Below are 20352 nucleotides of genomic sequence, written 5' to 3'. Positions count from 1 at the left end.
AAATGCAAATTTAACATTACAAAAATTGTTGATTACTTCAGTTGTGAATGACAATTAAAATATCAGTACAGACGGATTGTGGATGAAGCAGTCGATAGCACAGCGGTAAAAACGCCATGTTGTATTCCTAAGGTCGGCGGTTCAATCTCAGACGAGGTAACCTAAGATTATATATATATATATANGTTGTATTCGCAAGGTCAGTGGTTCAATCTCAGACGAGGTAACCTAAGATTTTTTTTTATATACTGCCGTAATTTAATTTTATATATGGATTCATCTTTTTAAACCTTTCTATAACAAAAAAATATAAAATTTCAAATAGGTTTCTATATACAGGGCGTCTAAAAAATTGCGTTGAAACTCGAACGGTCCAGAGGCTCCTATATATTTCAGTTTATTGATTGCAATATTTTTATGAAAAATCTGATATCGTAGTAATCATATGCTTTCTACAAAGGTATGTACCGAATATTTCATAAAAATGACACAGGTGAACTTTGATTTTACTTTTCTTTTCAATTTTACAAATTTTTTATTGAAATCTTTACATGAAAAGTTATATAGTTACTAACCAAAGGGTTTTTTTGAAAATCCGTATACTGCATGTTCTACATAACTGATCCAAGTTAAAATTATCGGTCTAGAGGCTTCTGTATATTTCAGAAATTTATTGTGGCAATATTTTTATGAAAAATTTTATATTGTAGAACTCAGAGGCATTTTGCAAATTTATATACTGAGTGTTTCAAAAATGACAGACGGACTAGGATTTTTTTCTCATTTCACTACCTACCTAAATTTTCAAATAGATATTTCTACACACGGTGTCTTATAAACCAAATGTTTTTTTGCAATTTGCACAGGATGTTTCATAAAACTGACACAGATGGACCAGATTTTCTCTGATTCATTTTGTAAATTTTTTCATGAAATCTTTTGAAGAAAAGTTGTATATTTATTGAGCAGCCGCTTTTTAGAAAATCCATTTATGTACTGGGTATTGCCAATATTGACCCACATCTGAAACGGGCAATTTTTTCCCTTTTCACTTTTAACTTTGTATTTATTTACTAAAATCTTTTAATGAAGAATTATATATTTATTAACCGAATGTTTTTTTGAATCTTTATACTGGATGTTCCACAAAACTGATCCAATTACAAACAGAATGAAACTTTCCTTAGGTATATTTTTTTCCATTTCTACAGTTTCTACTGAAGTCTGCAATATTTTTAAGAAAAATCTTATACCCTACTAACCATATGTTTTTTGCAATGTATGTACTGGGTGTTTCATAAAACTGACACAGCTGGACTACGTTTTTCCTTTTTCATTTTGTTCATTTTTTTTTAATCTTCTGAAGCAAAGTTGTATATTTACTCACCAGTCATTTTTTTGAAAATCCATATTTCACAGAATTGACCCATCCTATACTGATGCAGATAAAAATTACGAATAGAACGAAAATTTCCTTATTGTTTTTTCCATTTCTATATTTTGTACTGAAGTATCATATTTTTATGAAAAATCTTATATCCTATCAACCAGGTGTTTTTTTTCAATTTATGTACAGGATGTTTCGTAAAACATACACATGTGGACTAGATTTTTTCTTATTCATTTTTTAAATTTTTTCTTTAAATCTTTTGCAGAAAAGTCGCTTCTTTTAAAATCCAAATACTAGATGTTCTATAGAATTAAGGGCAGTTTTGTTTCTTTTCACTTTTAACTTTGAATTTATTTACTAGTCTTTTAATGAAAATTTATATATTTATTAACCAGATGTCTTAACTTATTTTTTTACCATTTCTGCCTTACCTACATAGTCTTTGGATGAAAAATTTTATATATACTAACCAGATGCCTTTTTTGGAAGTTTGGAAGAAACTTATCTTATTCTTTTCCCGAGCGGGGCCTACCCTTTTTTGAAAAACATTCTCATCATACTTTTACATACAGGGTGTTTCAAAAAATGTTAAGGGCCCCATATTCTTTAAATAGTGTTTTCCGCAAAGACAAATAATTTCAAACATTTAATAACTGAATAATCTAAAGCTTATCAAATAATAGGAATGTTATGTCATGCCACCTGAGTATTTTCAAAGACGCCGCAGTAAAACGAATAAACAGGTGCAAAAAAACGATCAAACCATTAAGGTTTTAGGTACTGAAATCTACGAAAATACTAACTTTTTTATATATAATTCCACATGTAAATATTCTTATAACATTTACTTGCTTAGTCCTACATATAAAATTGTTTACTTTTATTTATAAATACGTGAAAATAATTCTTAAAATGTGGGGTTAGAATAACAGCAAACGCGCTTTTTTTTAGTTATTATTTTGAGTAAATTTAAATGGTAACAATGAATAAACAAAACATCAAGGATTTTATTTTTGTGCTTACTTTTGTTCTACACGTTTTACTTTTAAAGATTTCAGTACCTAAAAACGCCAGAAATTTCACTATTTCTCGGCCAGGAATATGGCCACCTTAAGTGTATCTACTAACCAGCGAGGAAAGCACCGCGGAGCGGTGCTCAGTCCGCGTCAGCGGAGTTTGCCTCCCTTTCTAGTCATGTCTTTTAAAATACATACTGGAAAGGTAGGCAAGTCCGCTGACGCAGACTTAACCTTTCTCTCGGGCCTTCGGCCCTCTCAGTGCATTCTCTGTGAGTTGGTAAATAATAATATATAACAATGAGCTACGGCGATCTAACGCTGGGTGAAGCCTACACGGGCTATTTGAAATCTTGGATTTCCGCGAATGTAAACAGAAAATTGAAAATATTCAAATCAACTTTTATCGTCAAAGTAGCGTCTCTAAAAGATCGGATCCGGTGCCTAACGGCAAAATAACGACTCGCCGCGGCCCGATCGGCGAGAAAAACGCGTCAAAAGACAATTTATTTTGACGTCTTCACTGACATTTGTCTGCATCTCTGTCTAAACATCGGATGTAGTTTGGGTATCTCTTTCGCACCGAAAAAATTCGATTTTCCCCGAGGACTCTTTTTAAAGTGGAAATTCCACATAGAAAGCACGAACAGATTGCCTTCAGAATACGTCGTTGGGATAAAGGAAGGACCGCGGCTCGCGAGGAAAGCCTTTGATAATACCATACGCCTGTTTTCGCGGTCGAGTGTGGGACAGCTTTTAATAAGTATTTTTAATTTTGCATTAACTGATGTGTCACTCGTGGTGGTTTAAATGTTGCGGTTACCATTTCTTCAATTATTATTTTAAAATATATATATATAATTGAGTTTTTTAGAGTTAAAGAAAACAGTTGATTTTAATGTTTTTTTTAGTCATTAAGCTAAAAAAATTGTAACATCAAATTAAGTGTCGTCATTAAATTAAGGGGAGAAACCACATAGGAGACTGATTTTCAGGCGTTTCTCATGAATTTATTTTGTGTGGAATAAATTGATTAGAATTTAATCAAACTTTGACATTATTTTATTAATATTGAACTACATTTACAAATAATTTTTGCAACTCATTTGTGTTGAAAATATACCAAAGCTATGGGCTGTTGTCCACCAAAGGTCGTCATCCGAGTTGGTTGTTCACAGGAAATGTGGAGCTCGCAATTTTGATCTAAAAGCAAAATGGTTGTTTTCATGCATTAACATGTTTTCTAAGAATATGAACCTCATTGCAGGTAAAAATTGTGAAAATGAAAAGTTTTGACACGTTTGAAAAAAATTTTGCGAATTTCATAATTTTTTTTTTCAGTTATTTTGAATAAAAAAACACCCTTAAAATTTTGATATCCCAATGTTCATGTTCTTTGTAACTTCATATAGAAACACAACTTGAACAATTGATTTTAATGATTTTTAATCATTAACCTAAAAAAATTGTAACATCAAATTAAGTGTCGTCATTAAATTAAGTCGGAACACTATTCTGTGAATTAGAAAAACAGTTCAAATACTGTGAACTCTGGCATTTAAAATTTATTTTTATTTTTCAACTTTTTCAATATCCCCATCATTTTATGGATATTTTTGACATTCACAAAACCTACAGTACAAAAATCAAAAATGTTAATGAATACTACAGTATTTGTTCAAGATAATATATGTTTACACATAGCCTGCATAATGTAAAAAATAAAAAAATCGACATTTGTTAAAGATCTTTAATTTTCGGGATATAAGTGTATTAATTAAAAAAAAAAGTGACAAGAATTGGAAAGTGCAATACTTGATATAATTGTAACTACCAAGAGCTCCACCAAATTTTTCCAACATAAACTTTCCTCATACCAATTATGTTATTCCAAAACTCAATATAAAAAATCTTTGACGAGATCAATTTAGCTCAAACACGCATTACAATGGAAGCTCACTTATTGGAAGTAATGTGGGTGTCATATCTCGAATAACTGAAAACTGGGATATTCCAAATGTTTCTGCATTATAACAATAATATTTTTCTGTTTTTTATTCCATATCACAAATATGTAATACTTCATTTCAAACGTGATAGTATTTAAATATAATTTCCATTCAGATATACCAGAACAGGCACAAAAATTTATATCGTGGAAACTGCATTGCTTAACTTAGATAATATGCAGTTTCAAATAATTGAAAACTCGGAAAATTTAAACCAGTTCCAATAATCAGAGACTCAGATAACCTCAGCCTCGGATAACAGTGACTGAGATTTTACTCTGTTTACAAAAAAATTATAAATTGTTTTAGGTAATGCTGGAATTTGGGTCCAAACACATGTAATTTATTATAGACCATTAAAAGAAGAACCTACATCATCAGGAAGAAGTAGTAATGTTACTTCATCAAGTCACTCAAGTCGAAAAGGGAAAGGGTCTTCCAGTAAAAGTACTTCAAGACGTAAAGGAGATGATCTATGGAATGGTAATTATTTTCACTACTCGTATTTTCTGTAAAGTGGTTCAATTTCAATAGTTTTGAGTTATTGGTCGTATACCCCGAGGAGATCGATAAAATGATCCAATTTCAAGAAGAATTAAATAACGAAAGCCGTATCTCAATATCTTAATGTTACTTTTAGATATGTTTTGCATATCAAATTTTTGTCTAATTTATGACAAATAGTCAAATATGGCAGTCATGGTTTTCTTCCATTTCTTTCAATTATTATAGAGTTTTTAGCGACTTACATGAAATCACTGGATTTATAGAATTCTCCTTAAAAAATCAGTGCAGATACCATTGATTTATAAGCTATGCTATCAGATAAGCTGAAGTAAGGGCTAAAAGTTGTAGAATTTTTTTTATTAAAATTGTTATTTTATATTTAATGAAGAATTAATTAAAATTTATAAAGTTGACATATTTTTTCAAAATTTCTACATTGTTTTTCAGAAAATGCTCTTTTAACTACAATTCATGGAAAATCATTGTTGAAAAATTTCTTTTTATAAAAATGATATTTTCAACATCGTTATTACATTGGAATCAAATTTTCATGATTATTAACCCTCAAAGGTCACAACTTGGGGTGGGCCACCTTAAAGGTCACACTAGTGCGAATTGGGATTTTGCCAACTTTAAACCCTTATGTCTTCTTTATTTATTAACGAAAGCATAACATTTCTTATTTATATCAAAATTGGGGTAAAATTTTCCGAGAATCGAATGATGTAATTTGGTTTGAAAAAAATTATTTGTTAATAAAAAATGCATGAAGGCTTGCATTACATTTTTTATTAACAAATATTTTTTTTTTTCAAACCTAATTACATCATTCGATTTCTCGGAAAATTTCCACGGTCGTATTTAAAAAAATTAAGTTGATGATGGTCCTGGAGAGACAAAACGTTACATATAAAAATTGATTATGACATTCGATAGAGGGCAAAAAGTTACCATGAGAAAGTGTTTTCTTTTTTTCAATATTACCTCACACAAGGCTGAAATGAAACAAAAAGATTTTCAAAATTTAGTATTTTTTTCAAATATTTCGAAAACTAATCATGTTAGCCTTGATTTTTTAGAGGCATAATGTTGGTCCCCTGATTATGCAACTTGGCCCCATTTAAGCTACATCGTATCTTACTGTTTCCGAGATCCCTGTAGTGAGAAGCGAATTTGTAATAGCCTGAATATTCAGCCACACTTTTGCCCACACTAGTCATAGTGAGAATTTGCACCAATCGGACTTTTCAGACTCTCTAGTTTGGCCGACAATAACGGACTGAGGCTAGCTGTGGTACAGCTTGACTCTTTGTGATTTAGAAGAATTATCGTGGTGGGGGAACCCTCAGCAGCTGTTACCTGTGAAATGCCAGCTGTTTAAAAATTACGGTGGTACAAAGTCGCACTAGTGTGACCTTTGAGGGTTAGAAAAGGATCCCATAAACTTTTTTGGTATTGTAAATTAAAAAAAGTAATAACTTTTAAATAGTCCATTTATTGAATGAAATGAAATAATTCTTAGAAACAGGAACAGAAATAAAAGTTCCGAAATATCCAGTGGTGTAGAATTTGTGGAATTTTTAGTTGACCTATTCCTATTTATATAATAAATTCAGTGAATGTTTACCTTTAGTTAGATAAGATCATTAGACAAGGTTCATAGCGACCGGGAATACTGGGAAAAGTCGGGGAATTCATTATTCTTCATAAAAAAAACAGGGAATAGTCAAGGAATTTTAAAAATATTTATGAAAGTCGGGGAATTTGAGGTTTACTACTGGAAATTTTGTGAAAGCGGCCCTGGAATCTTGAAAAAGAAAACTATTTGCAGTTTTGAAATCTTTATGAGGTTCTTTAGGGATAAAAAAGAATATGGAGTCCAGTCAAGAAAAAGTTTAATGCATAAACATCAATTAGTATGTAAAAATGAACTACAAGTGATTTGGATTTTTTTTTTGTCAGGGAAAACCTGGAAAAGTCGGAATTCTTTATTACTTTTGAATTACGAACCCTGTTAGACAAAATTTGATCACAGATATATTTTAGAAAATATGATTTTTTATCAAATTCAATATTCTCCGTTTCGAAAACAAATTGTTACTGCACATTGTTTCTAGAACTTTTTTGCTTATTTTGACGGCTAAAATTTAAATTTATCCAATCTTGGAAACGCCTTGTATATTGAACCTACTTCGTTCTTTTTTATCTTTAAAATATCATCTATTGGAGTTTTATTATTTTTCAGAAGGAGTTACCCCTCCAATACAATCTCCTTTGTCGCCATTTTTGGTTACTCAGCTTCCTGAATCTGTTACTATTCAAGACGCCTCCTTGGAAGTTTTATGCTTATTACGAATCCTCAACGCACTCAACATGTACTGGAGCACCCTATATCCTACCGTAGAATACAAGCCTATACTACCAATTTCTGAATTTTTAAACAGCAAAATAGCTGCCAAAGCCAGTCGTCAGCTCCAGGACCCTCTAGTCATCATGACAGGAAATCTGCCAAACTGGTTGCAACAAATAGCATCGGTGTGTCCCTTCTTATTCCCGTTTGAAACACGTCAACTTCTCTTCTATGCAACTTCTTTCGATAGAGACCGTGCCTTACAAAGGTTGCTCGATATGTCGCCGGAGTTGAGCTCGAGCGATTCTCAAGAGCGGGTAACGCCCAGATTAGACAGACGGAAACGTACAATATCCAGGGACGACATTTTAAAACAGGCGGAGCAGGTGATGCAGGATTTGGCTACGTCTAAGGCCTTGTTAGAAGTGCAATACGAAAATGAAGTTGGTACCGGTCTTGGACCAACTCTAGAATTTTACGCTTTAGTCTCTAAGGAGTTGCAAAAAACTAGCTTAGAATTGTGGAATGCGCCTGGCTCAAGTGAGAACGAGTACGTTCATAACCCCGTCGGCCTATTCCCCATTCCTTTGTCGAGAGGAGCGAAAGTCAGTCAAATAACCAGAATTAAAAGCAAGTACAGATTTATGGGGAAGTTTATGGCTAAAGCCGTCATGGATTCTAGAATGGTAAGTCAAACTTTATAACAAAAAAATATATATACACTGTATTTCACTTTTCTTGCAGCCACCTTTCACCTTTATATTTGAAATTAATACATTTTAGCACAAAATAATTATCTGCAAAGTGATTATTATGATGTACTAGGGCTGTGAATTAATTTTGACGTTTTTTTTTTTGTAATTTCAAGGCTTTATTGTGAAGAGTTATACATTATTATTTTTCAAAGTATTCTCCATTGATAGCCACCACTTTTCCCATCTTTCTGGAAACATACGGATTTTGCATCAAAAGAACAACTCATCTTTTGATGTTATCCACCAATCGATCTATCCTATATCTTCGTAAGATTGGATGTGTTGCTCAACTAGGCCAGTCGAATTCTCAAAAATACCTCATTTTTTTCCAAAATTTAGTTCAGTAAACAAATACACTTAAAAATTAGGCAAAATTCCTTAGAGTTGATTGAACTACTTGACCCCAGCTGAATGTTAGGGCTTCATTTTCAAAATAGCGTCCAAAGTTTACAAAAAACAGTTTTTTTCATTTAAAAAAAACTAAACATTTTAGAAAGAACTTTTTATAAAAAAAAAATTTGAGCCCAGTCCGATGTTAGTTGATAAACAAATAATATATTAGTTATTGCAAAAAAAAACGCTAAAAATCGCATTTTTTAAAACTTCTATATCTTTAAAACGAAAAACGATTTTTTTATTAAACATTCAGAATAAGTGCATTTTTGTAAAATTTAAAAAAATGTCCTATGACCAACGGGAGCTGAGACAATTTTTTCAAATCGCTACGACCTCATTTATTATTAAGGTCTAAAATTTATATATGTTGTAGTTGAATACTTTTGCTTCAATATAAACAATAGTCTGCAATCATTGACTTCCTTTTTATACACTAAACTTAATTTTGTTGAGCCCCATAAAATGCTTGCTCGGTTTGACATGATGTGCATGGTGGGGGGAGAAAGACTGACGTGACTGTTGTTTTGTCGATCCTACGTATTGAATTCAGCGTATTTTTTCTTTTCTTATACATTTATTAAACTTTTTTGTTAGTAATTAATTTGAATTTACTTAATGATACGTACACGAATTATATTAACTAGAAAGGTAGACAAGTCCACTAACGCAAACTTGACCTTTCGCTCGGGCCTTCGGCCGCTCCGCGGTGCATTCTCTGTGGGTTGGTAAATAATATATAACATTTTCCAAAAAGAAAAAAAAAAAGGAAAGATGTGACCCGCCCACGATTCGTACCCCGGACCTTCGGCTTCACTGTCGTGAGTTTACAAAATGAACTACGGCAATCTAACGCTGGGTGGAGCCTACATGGGCTATTTGAAACGTTGGTTCTCCGAATCTAAACAGAAAATTAAAAATGTTCAGATCAAGTTTTGTCACCAAAGTTGCGTCTCTAAAGGATCTCGGAACCGATGCCTAACGGCAATGTAACGATTTGCCGTGCCACAATCGGCGGGGAAAACGCATCAAATAATAATAATAATAATAATATTTATTAGCCAATACTAAAAAAATACTAAAAAAAAAATCAACAATTTTCACAAGTGTATACATCCTCTAGCTCTGTGTCAGTTCCAACACGACACAAAGATACACACATTCAAAACAGAACGGAATACAAAATTTTGTTACTAAAATACTTCAAACACATATTTCTTGACAATGACAAAATTTATTTTGATGTCTTCACTGACATTTGTCTCCATTTCTGTTTAAATATTGGATATACTTTGGGTATCTCTCCCACCGAAAAAAGTCCATTTTTGGCAAAGAATCTTTTTAAAGTGGAAATTTCACATAGAAAGCGCGGACAGATCACCTTCAAAATACGACGTTTGGATAATGCGCGGCTCGCGAGGAAAGCCTTTGATAATACCGTACGCCTCTTTTCGCGGGCGAGTGTGGGAGCGAGAGTAACCTACAGCTTTTAATATATATGAATAAAATAATAAAAGTAATGTAGATTAGTTGAAGAAATAGAAAATACATTTTTTGAAAAAAAAAACAAATTTCCTCGGCTCCTGTTGGTCATAGATCTTTTTTTTAATTCTTGAAAAAAATTTCAGCTTTCAAATGGCAATAATGCCATTCCTGAATATTGTTAATTATAGTATAGTTTTTTTTTTATAAATTCATTACAAAATGTAATAAAATGTCATTAATGGTAAACAAGGGTACCTAAATATGTATTCTTTGGAAAAGAATAGTACATTTTGTAAGAAAACTCAAATTCACGTTTGATGTCAAGATTTCATGTAAATGTCAAAAAATGCAGAAACAAAACAAGGAATGTCCACAGGTTTCACATCATTGTGATTCCGTGTATTCTTACCACTCTGTCACTGTGGTCACTGTGCATGTTTAAGTTCAATGTAAAAAGCAGCTGCTTCTAGTTATTGACAATATGATAAATTGTATACCTATATATTCACTGCCCCTTATCTCCCGATCTTCCGCACTACTCGACCGCGTACGTGCACACGTCCGTTTTTGAACATATTTGAAGGAATTTTCAACTTATTTTACATCAGTTTATCAGGAAATTAGAATATATGTTTTGTTGTATTATCCTTCTACTTTTAAACTCCAGCTGAAAAACTAAAATCGAACCACCTCCAACGCATCCAGAAGTTTTGCAAAATAATGCACAAAAAAACTCAATTTGCAATTGTGCCAAAACTAATGGTTCCTGCTTTGTGCATACTTAAAGTACGTATAATTCACTACTTTTGTGCACAGGGTCATCTCTATAACTTAAAAAATGGAGGAGTAATGAATTTAAAAAAAAACACTAAATTTTCCGTTTTTTTTTTCGGATTTTCTTCGTTTCTAATTATTCAATCAGATTGATCGACTTCTCTTTTTATTTGTATTTTGATTCTGTACACATTGTCTCTTTATAGGATTCAGGTTGCTTCGTTAGTTTAGGTTTTATAAGCAAAGAACTTAAAAAAAATGCTTTCTTTGCATAAAAATGTTTATAAAAAATTAATTAATGATAAATTGGTGTAGGGAATATATAAGCTTATATCTACAGGCTTTTATATGATGGCACAGTCCGTTTGCTACTAGTATTCTTGTCATAAACAAAACCTCTCGATTGACCTAATTACAGCCGCTATTTAATATTTTTTTGAAACTAAGCGGCTGTATCTCCTAAGAGGTGGTCATTTTACTAAGGATATTTTTATGGAAAATGTGTCCTTTTTGGCTGTAGATTCATCGGTGTCAGTTATACTACTTCTTTTGAAAACACCCTGTATATAAAGAAAGACTAGCAGATTTAGTGCTGCACTTATTTTGGCAGCATTGCAGCTGAAAACAAGATATTGAACGTGTAAAAAAACGCCTGGCAATAAAATTTAATGAGTTTCATAGGCGTCCCTAAAAAAGTTTTCCGATAAAGGTAAAACATTATAATAATTTGTATATAATGTCCTCAAAGAATTTTATTATATTGATGGTAAATTTCGTTTTGTTCCATTTCAAAAAGTCTCCAAGTGCCATGTAATAATATTATTTCTCCCTTTCGCAATTCTAATATCAATGATTAATAGAAGGTGCCTATAATAAATTAAAATTACCTGAATCACACCAAATTTCGCATTGCTGCACTGCACTGTTGGGCAATTTGTCAACGGCTGAGATTTATTGGCAGTGGCCCAATGCAGCTATATTTGTATTTCGTTTGCCCGCGCGCGTATTCGTTAACTGGGCTTATATATTTCTACCACCTCCACGTTTAGTTCGACCAGATCTGTATATGGGTATGGCTAAATAAATATGGGAACAGGTTTTTCAAATATTTCAATGCCGAGTTGCTGCGTCAGCGACTGCACCTGGTACATACTGTCATCCTCTTGGTTCTTCAATTGATATCGGAAAGACTATACTATTGTGCAAATTTACTACATTTATTAAGAAAATAAATACTCGCTGAGAAAGTACATGTGATTCTGATTTTTGAAGAAGCTCGGAACAACTCCAACTTAGCAGTATAGCTTTATAGAAACAGATGATTTATGACAATAATGAATATAAACATTAAAACTGTCTTGTTTTCTATAGCAATGTTGATAAAATCAGTAACAGATTTAATCGATCCAGTGCTTTGGTTTAGACAATTCATTTTATCTTGTGAAAAATATAAGTGACACTGGAAAAAATAATTACGATAACGTTACAACCTCAACGAGTTTGAATTTTAAGTCAAATACTTGTCATACATCATGCCATAAAGATTCCCATTTGCAGTTTCCTATTTACTCTATCCATATTCCTGTAATGGTGGCCAATCATCAATTCTATGTCATACTGTACATTTTAAGTTTTTTTAATTCTAATTTCCTTTTTGTTTCATATAAGATAAGATAATTAAATTTTTTAGCTCGATCTTCCATTTTCTGTAACATTCTACCGGTGGTTATTAGGACAAGAACACTGTTTAACTTTAGCAGATTTGAAACATGTAAATCCAGATATATATAAGACTCTTCGCAAAATGCACAACATTGTGAGACAAAGAGATGAGATTCTGTTAAGAACTGATCTAACCGAAGAGGAAAAGAATGAAGAGGTAATCAGTTTAGTTTTTTTTTATTGGATTATTTTAATGATTTGTTTAACTTTTTCAGTTGGAGAAACTAGAATTTGATGGATGTTTAGTTGAGGAGTTAGGTATAGATTTCGTAATTCCCGGCCACAATGTTGATTTAATGAAAAATGGTAAATCAACACATGTAACCGTACATAACCTACATCTTTACGTTAAGCTCATGACTCATTGGATACTGCATGAGGGAGTAAACCGTCAAATGGAATCTTTACGTGAAGGCTTCGAGTCAGTATTCCCACTACAAAATCTCCGGGTGTTTCAACCTGAAGAATTAGAGTCCGTATTCTGTGGCAGTCCCAAGGACTACAACTTAGGATGGGACGTGAAAACTCTTATGGAATGTTGTAGGCCAGATCATGGATATAATGCTGATTCTAAGGCAATTCGGTTTCTGTTTGAAGTGTTGAGCTCTTACAATAGAGAAGAGCAAAGGATGTTTGTTCAGTTCTTAACTGGAAGTCCTCGACTCCCTGTAGGAGGTTAGTATGTCTTAGTTAAATATATATATTTTTTATTTAAAACATTGTAAATATATCATTTGAGGTTTAAAGCTGAACTGAGTGCTATACTATCGCAAACCATTTTCTTTGAGAAATTATAATACAAGGCATGTCCACAAAGTAGGAGTACTGAGACTCTGATGCTCTGTTGTCTTTGTTTTTGACAAAGTTGGGAACACTATATTCAAGGCCAAGGTGTTGAAAGCAGAATGTACACTTATTTGTCTGTCAGTTGAGAACTGTTATTGTAGTGGTGTGTTAAAATGAATTCCGAATCCCGCCAGATGCGAGGTGAGCGTAATCTGGCTTCTTGCAAACGGAAAGGTGCCATTCTAGATTTTTAACGAAATAAAAACTGTTTATGGAGATGTGTGATGAATCGTACTAATGTGTACAATTGGTGTCCTGAGTATAAAGCTGGCAGAACGAATGTTTTTGATGAACAAGATCGAAAAAATGAACGCACAAATCTCCAGTCCTATTCTGCATGGGATCATTACTGGAACACTTGGTTATCGAAAATTATGTGCGAAGTAAGTTCCAGAACAGCTTACAAATCAACACAAAGGCAACAATATCACATCTTCACAGGAATTTCTTCAGGGCTTCGAACTGGAAGGTGAACAATTCCTTGATTGTATTGTGATTGGCGACGAAACGTGCAGTGCAAACATGCAGTGGTAACATCCGTCTTCACCATCTGTGAAAAAATTCAAAGCCATTGTTTCGGCCAGAGAAGTCATGACAACTGTGTTTTAGGACTAAAAAGTTTCTCTTTTTGTCCCAGGGGGAAACAATTGATGCTGTGCGGTACTGTCAAACTCTGAAAACACTATAGGGGGCGATACAAAACAAAAGAAGGGGAATATTAACGAAGGGAGTGTGCTTGTTGCATAGCAATGAACGTCTCCACACAGCCAACGCCACAAAGCAACTCTGATTCATTCCGTTGGAACATTGTCAACCGCCCTGCTCAGCCCTGACCTGACACCTTCTGACTTTCAACTTTTCTCTTCTCTAGGTGTTTATGGGTGGAAAAAAGTTTTCTACTGGAGATTAAACCCACTGTGCTGTAAAAAACAATGGGCCCGAGAGACAGAGGAAGTTTTTTTTTACGAAGGTTTCAGAAAGTTCGTCCTTCAGCTCACGAAGAGCATTGAGGTTGAAGGTGACTACGTCGTAAAATAGTGTTTATGTACCTTTCCGAATATGTAAATTTTTCATAAATATAGGTACTACCCTTTTGATTTTTAAAAAATTGAGTGCTCTGTGGATATGCCTTGTATTGCAATGAATTAACTTACTTTAGAGGCCAACTAAAATTTATTTCTCAATAACCAATAAAGAAGAAATATTTTCAATAAGTTTTTACGTAAGTTGTCACAAAAATTTTAATTGCTCTACTATACAGGATGTTATAATACTCCAGCTACGTGAATGTTCTTGTTCGATCTCCAAGAACATTTGCGAATTCTGGAGAATATTTCTTAGCCATGAGAATGAGAATATTTCCCAAAATTCTAGGCAACGTTCTGCACTAATTTTTTGTAATTCGTGCTTATACAGGGTGTCCCTAAGTAAGTGTCGCAATGGAAAACTGTAAATTCCTCTTGAGAAAAGAAACATTTTTTTCCTCTTACATTTTTCTCTCTGGGCTTTCGTTTTCGAGATACACGGTGTCAAAATAATTAAATACAGTAGTTTAGTTAATTTTTTTCTTAATGAAAATTTTTTTAAATATTCCTAAAAATAGAATAAAAATTAAAAAAAAACATTTGTTCTTAATTTATTCTCTATTGTTCTCAAGAATATTCTCCAAAAATAAGAAAAAAGTTCATGTGATCGATGCCAAACAAATGCTTTATATTTACAGTACCAAGTGATATAGTTTTATTATTATTTTAGTTACTCATTCATTTTATATACTGTCAAGGTAATCCAGTCAAATTAGGTACAATTAATACTTTTTTGAAAACTGAAGAAATATACAAATTATTGTTTTGTAATAAGATCAACAGGAGTATACACTAAAACCGCTGTATCTTTTCCATTGCGTCACAAGCAATATTCATATGAACTAAGACGAAAAATCTTAGTCAAATTAGTGACTGCTTTCATTTAATTGAAATGTCATCTTAGGCCAGTCATTATAGCTTTTTTCGGGAAAAAAATACTATTAGAAGTTTCTCTGCGGAATATTGTTCAGAAACGTGTTATAAACAAAATATCAAAAAATCAACTCGAGATTAGTTGTTAAAACAATGGTCAAAGTTATGGAAAAGTGGTTTTTTGACTCGCGTAAAAAAACTGTTATTCATAGAGAAAAAAGGTTTACACAAAAAGGGTAGGTATTAAATAAATCTGTAAAATAAGACAAGTCCGATTAAATTCCGATAATTTGATTATGCGCAAGAGCTCAAAAATGGTCGAAAATGTCCGCTTTTTTCAATTGCTAATAATTAATGCAATTTTCATCGCAGACACTTGTAATTCAGGATTTTTGAGGCTTTTTGCACCCTTAATAAGTGGTAAAAATTTCAGCCCAAAAGCTTCATTAGCTTGGCGTTGGCGGAATTTGTTATCTAAGAAGATGCTATTTTCAATTCACTTTTCCCAAGCTCACAGGCGTTGTAGAGTTTCGATCATTAGTTGTTTTTGTACCTAAATAGTTGTATTGACATATACATTTACAAAAATGTTAATATTTATTAAATTGTTAAGCGCGCATGCTCCGCCTCGCTCTCCCCACTCGTTCGCTATACCAAGTAATATAGAACGCATCGCTGCTATCTTCTTTTTCGCAAGTAAATAGTTAAATTCACCTTAATGTTAATGTAGAACATGAAAATATAGCTCTTAATGTATACTCTCTCCAAATTTCTGCTCTTAATATTAATAATTAAGGTCACTGCGATTAAATAATAAAAAAAAAAGTATCAGGTTCTAATCAACTTACGATTTTTTTTTTAAATTCGAAGAAAACTAAATTATAGAGGTTACTATTTTATTTTATAATTATCTATCTTAACAATTTAATAAATATTGGCATATTTTCAGTCATTTTTAAACAAATTAAATTTGAAAAATTAAATTCTCAGTAAATGCATGTCAATACAACTATTTAGGTACAAAAACAACTAATGTTCGAAACTCTACAACGCCTGTGAGCTTGGGAAAAGTGAATTGAAAATAGCATCTTCTTAGATAACAAATGCCGCCAACGCCAAACCAATTAAGCTTTCGGGCTGAAATTTTTACCACTTATTAAGGGTGTAAAAAGCCTAAAAAATCCTGAATTACAAGTGTCTGCAATGAAAATTGCATTAATTATTAGCAATAGAAAAAAACGGCCATTTTCGACCATTTTTGAGCTCTTGCGCATAAACAAATTATCGGAATTTAATCGGACTTGTCTCATTTTATAGGCTTAATACCTACCTTTTTTGTATAAACTTTTTTTCGCTACGAATAATAGTTTTTTTACGTGAGTCAAAAAACCACTTTTCCATAACTTTGACCATTGTTTAAACAAAGTTTCCCAACTAGCCTCGAGTTGATTTTTTGATATTTTGTTTATAACAGGTTTCTGAACAATATTCTGCAGATAAACTTCTAATAGTATTTTTTTCCCGAAACAGGCTGTTTCATGTCTATAATGACTGAGCTATCTTGACAATTCCTAAATCTGGATATCTCGCAAATTTTAGTACTAGTATTACTGGATGTGAAAATATGCCAAAAAATCGATATTTCAACGCTCAGAAAATATATAGAACAGTTAGTATGGAGACGCGATCAAAACAGCTGTCAAATTTTTAATGTTTTAATGAGTGTCAGTTCTGTTTTGTTTTAAATGCGCTAGTCAAACTACAGTAAAATAAATAGCCAACAAACGTCTTCCATTTTCTTTCACTCTAATACACATAAAATATTGGAACGGTTGTCTGTGATAGATTGAAACTATGAAGACATTTATACCATCATTGTATCTCTTTTTAGCACGTTTAATAATGAATTCACGGCCGCAACGACTGTCTTTGACATTAGGACACACTTGTGACGTAATGGCAATCTTAAAACGGTTCTAGTGTACCACAATCCCACAACAATTTTGATTTCTTTTAAGAAAATGCAACTTTGTGTTCTACCATTTAACTTTTTGATCTCCCAAATTTTTTTATACTAACTGTGAATGGCCATGGTTCCAACTCTGGCAATCTGACCGGCCAGCAAGTAGGACCATTGATAACACTCCATCTACCAGCGAGGAAACATTGAAACGAATGAGAACTAAAACTAATAATAATAATAATAATAATAATCTTTATTTTCAAGAACAGTCACATAGATCCAGTAACATTAATGAAAATAACGTCAACAGAGCTTTGCTATTACAGCACTAACAACTTTACAACTATCCATATAGAAAAAAGAAATACCTATATAATAGATTTCAGAGATCAATTCATCATTACAAGCTATTATTATTAAAATACTCATCTACAGTATAAGGTTCCAGATCTATTAATAAATTAAAAATTTTCTTTTTGAAAATTATCATTAATAAAATTTAATCACCTTCTATCTCAAGAACTAAACATTTTTTCTTCTAGTATGAGATGAAGTTAGGAATTAGACGTGACTTTTAATTAAGGTTTTTCACTGTAGAAATACAGTCAGGATGTTTAATGAGAAACTGTACATACTGTGGTTGAACGCATTCCCGACAGGTTGCTATATCATTGGTTTAGACTTCCTAAGGTTTTGAGAGACATGTTTATCTTCCTCGACTTTTTAATTAACAATAAAACTTTGATAATGCACTTTTTTCAGTTTTTCAATATAACTTTAGCAATGAGAATAGTAAATTGAAAAATCCCACATCCTAACAGGATTATTTGTCATGTCGGAAACTTTTCCTCTATATATTTATACAAAAACCTTGAAAAACTTATAAGATGGACTTCTGTAAGATGGAATTTAAAATTTATTTCATTTTACATTATGCCGTTTCAGTTGAGTTAGATTGGTTTTACGTCATTTTGATTTCTGTTGTGCTTTATTCTAAAGCTAAAGTATTTGAAAAAGCCTATTCGAATAATTTGCCATGTGTTGAGGCTGAAATATGGTGTCTTCACATTTTTAGTGCTAATTACAACTTTTTAAATGTTACTTCTAAATGCAACTTGCAAACACAATATTTTTCATTTAATAGAATATGATTCACATCTATAGGGATTATTATTGTAGCTTAAGTACTAAAGCATTTAAATAGCATTTCTTTAGTGAATGCAATTGTTAGTGATAACATTTATAATTTTCACAACACGGCTAAAGTGAATGAATAGTTTCTAATTATGTCAGCCTCAGTGGCAAATTTTAAATTTCCCTTTTCCCATTTTCTTACTTTTCCAGCCCATAGCCCTGTCAAAATAGACATTCAAGGTTACAATAATTTGCATAAAGCTGAAAATTGGTACAAATGTTGGGAACATCATTATAAATGAAATGTGAAAAGTCCCCATCGATCCTACATCTGCAAAAAAAATTGTTCAATGTCAAAGTTCGCAATTATGGATTGTTTACGTTTTTCAGCCAAACGATAAGTTTTATCATAGAAATAGGTCAGACAAAAATTGTAGAGCATACAATTATCTATAAAAATAGTGCTTACAGTTTTTTCCTAAGAAACACCATTTCTGAGATATTGCGATTCAAAAAGTTGAAAAAGTTGTGTTCTCCATAATATGCACGTTTCCACGTCACCTGTGAGGTAGTGTACTTGGTGCCTTTTTTTAACGTGGTTTCCACAGTAGGCCTATTCCACGATCTATTGTGGTCCTGTTTAATCAAATAATATTGTATTAAATAAAAAATGGTACTATTGGAAATGATGAAAGCGGTGTGAATTATGAGTACTTAATTGGGGAAAACTATTTGTCTGATAATTATCTAATGGAGCTTCAAGAAAACCTTAATAATCAAAGTATAGCTCATGGTATTCTATAGTTCTAAACCAATGTTGAGCCAGCTCTTTAAGACCTTGATAAAACCATTTTTTGGGCTTAGATGCAAAGAATTGACACTGTATTTTCAACATCTCTGAACTCAAAATTTTTTCCATGCAAGAATTTTGCCATATATCTGAATAAATAGTGATCAGACAGTGAAAAGTCTGGACTAAATGCTGGATGTGGTAGGAGTTCAATACTAAGTTCTTCGATCTTATCTTGCGTAATTTTCACAATATTTTTGTAAGAGCACCCATTTTCGCCTGGATATATCTGTGATAAAACCTCATACGTTTGTATCAGCTGTCCACAATATATCTCAGCAGTGACAGTTCAACCATCCGGAATTATCTCGAAACCTTCATAATTCCACCAGACACATAACAAAGCTTTCAAACCAAATCGACCTCTTATCACGACAGGTTCAGGTAATTCTCTTTTGTCTAAGCACTGGTTTGACATATCTGGGTTGTTTAAATAAATCCATTTTTCATCGCAAGTATTAATTCATTTAATAAAACGATCACCTTTGAGCAGAGCAAGGAGCTGTTTACACACCTCTACTCGACGTTTCGCCTGATTTCGTATAATTCATGGGGCACTATCCGACAACTTTTATAGGTCTAACCTAATGATTTTAAGTGGTGATGTATAGTGTCTTTAGAAGGCCCAAGCGAGTCCGATAATCGACGAGTGCAGATACTGGGTTGGTTTTCTACTGTTTCCTTTGTAGCATCAATATCACACACAGGCAGACGACCAGAGCGTGATCGATCTTCAACCGTCAAATCTCCACTGTTAAAATGATTAAACCAATGCTGTGCTATTCGCTCGTTAACCATGTCTTCCCCTTCAATTTCAAATATTTCCTTGCTACTGTGGCTGCTTTAAACTTTTGTGTCCAATAATGTCTCGACAGTACACGAATTTCGTATTTATCACTCTCCATTCTTTTTATTATTAAAATGTGTTATGCGGTCATTAAACAAAGATAGTATGATTAAAATAAAATAAATCAATTGCACTCTTCATAGAACTAGAGACTTGTGTTAACAAGTTACGACATGTATAAAATGAGGCATAGTGAATTTTTAGTTATGAAACCCGACATTACTTATGAGACACCCTCTGTTATGTATATCCGGAAATTTTAACCCAGGGCTTTTTAAGTGATCTCCACATATTTGCCTAGGTGTCCCCACTCTGCCATCATATTATGTACAGTTTGTCATAAAGTACCTAGT

At 32.6% G+C, this 20352-nt stretch overlaps 1 protein-coding gene across 3 annotated transcripts in view; it reads left to right on the top strand.

Annotated features, from left to right (window-relative positions):
- LOC108909058 (E3 ubiquitin-protein ligase TRIP12) overlaps positions 1-20352 on the top strand; it is an 88787-nt gene that overhangs the window by 67183 nt on the left and 1252 nt on the right. For all 3 annotated transcript variants that reach the window (XM_018713285.1, XM_018713286.1, XM_018713284.2), the window contains 4 exons: positions 4725-4898; positions 7168-7958; positions 12370-12558; positions 12617-13076. In XM_018713285.1, coding sequence (XP_018568801.1) covers positions 4725-4898; positions 7168-7958; positions 12370-12558; positions 12617-13076 — 1614 coding nt within the window. The remainder of the gene's footprint in view (positions 1-4724; positions 4899-7167; positions 7959-12369; positions 12559-12616; positions 13077-20352) is intronic.

Source organism: Anoplophora glabripennis, unplaced genomic scaffold, assembly GCF_000390285.2.
Source record: "Anoplophora glabripennis isolate ALB-LARVAE unplaced genomic scaffold, Agla_2.0 scaffold301, whole genome shotgun sequence".
Taxonomy (NCBI): Eukaryota; Metazoa; Arthropoda; class Insecta; order Coleoptera; family Cerambycidae; genus Anoplophora; species Anoplophora glabripennis.
Note: the sequence above shows the minus strand (reverse complement) of the source record. Positions and strands in the feature narration are given on the sequence as shown.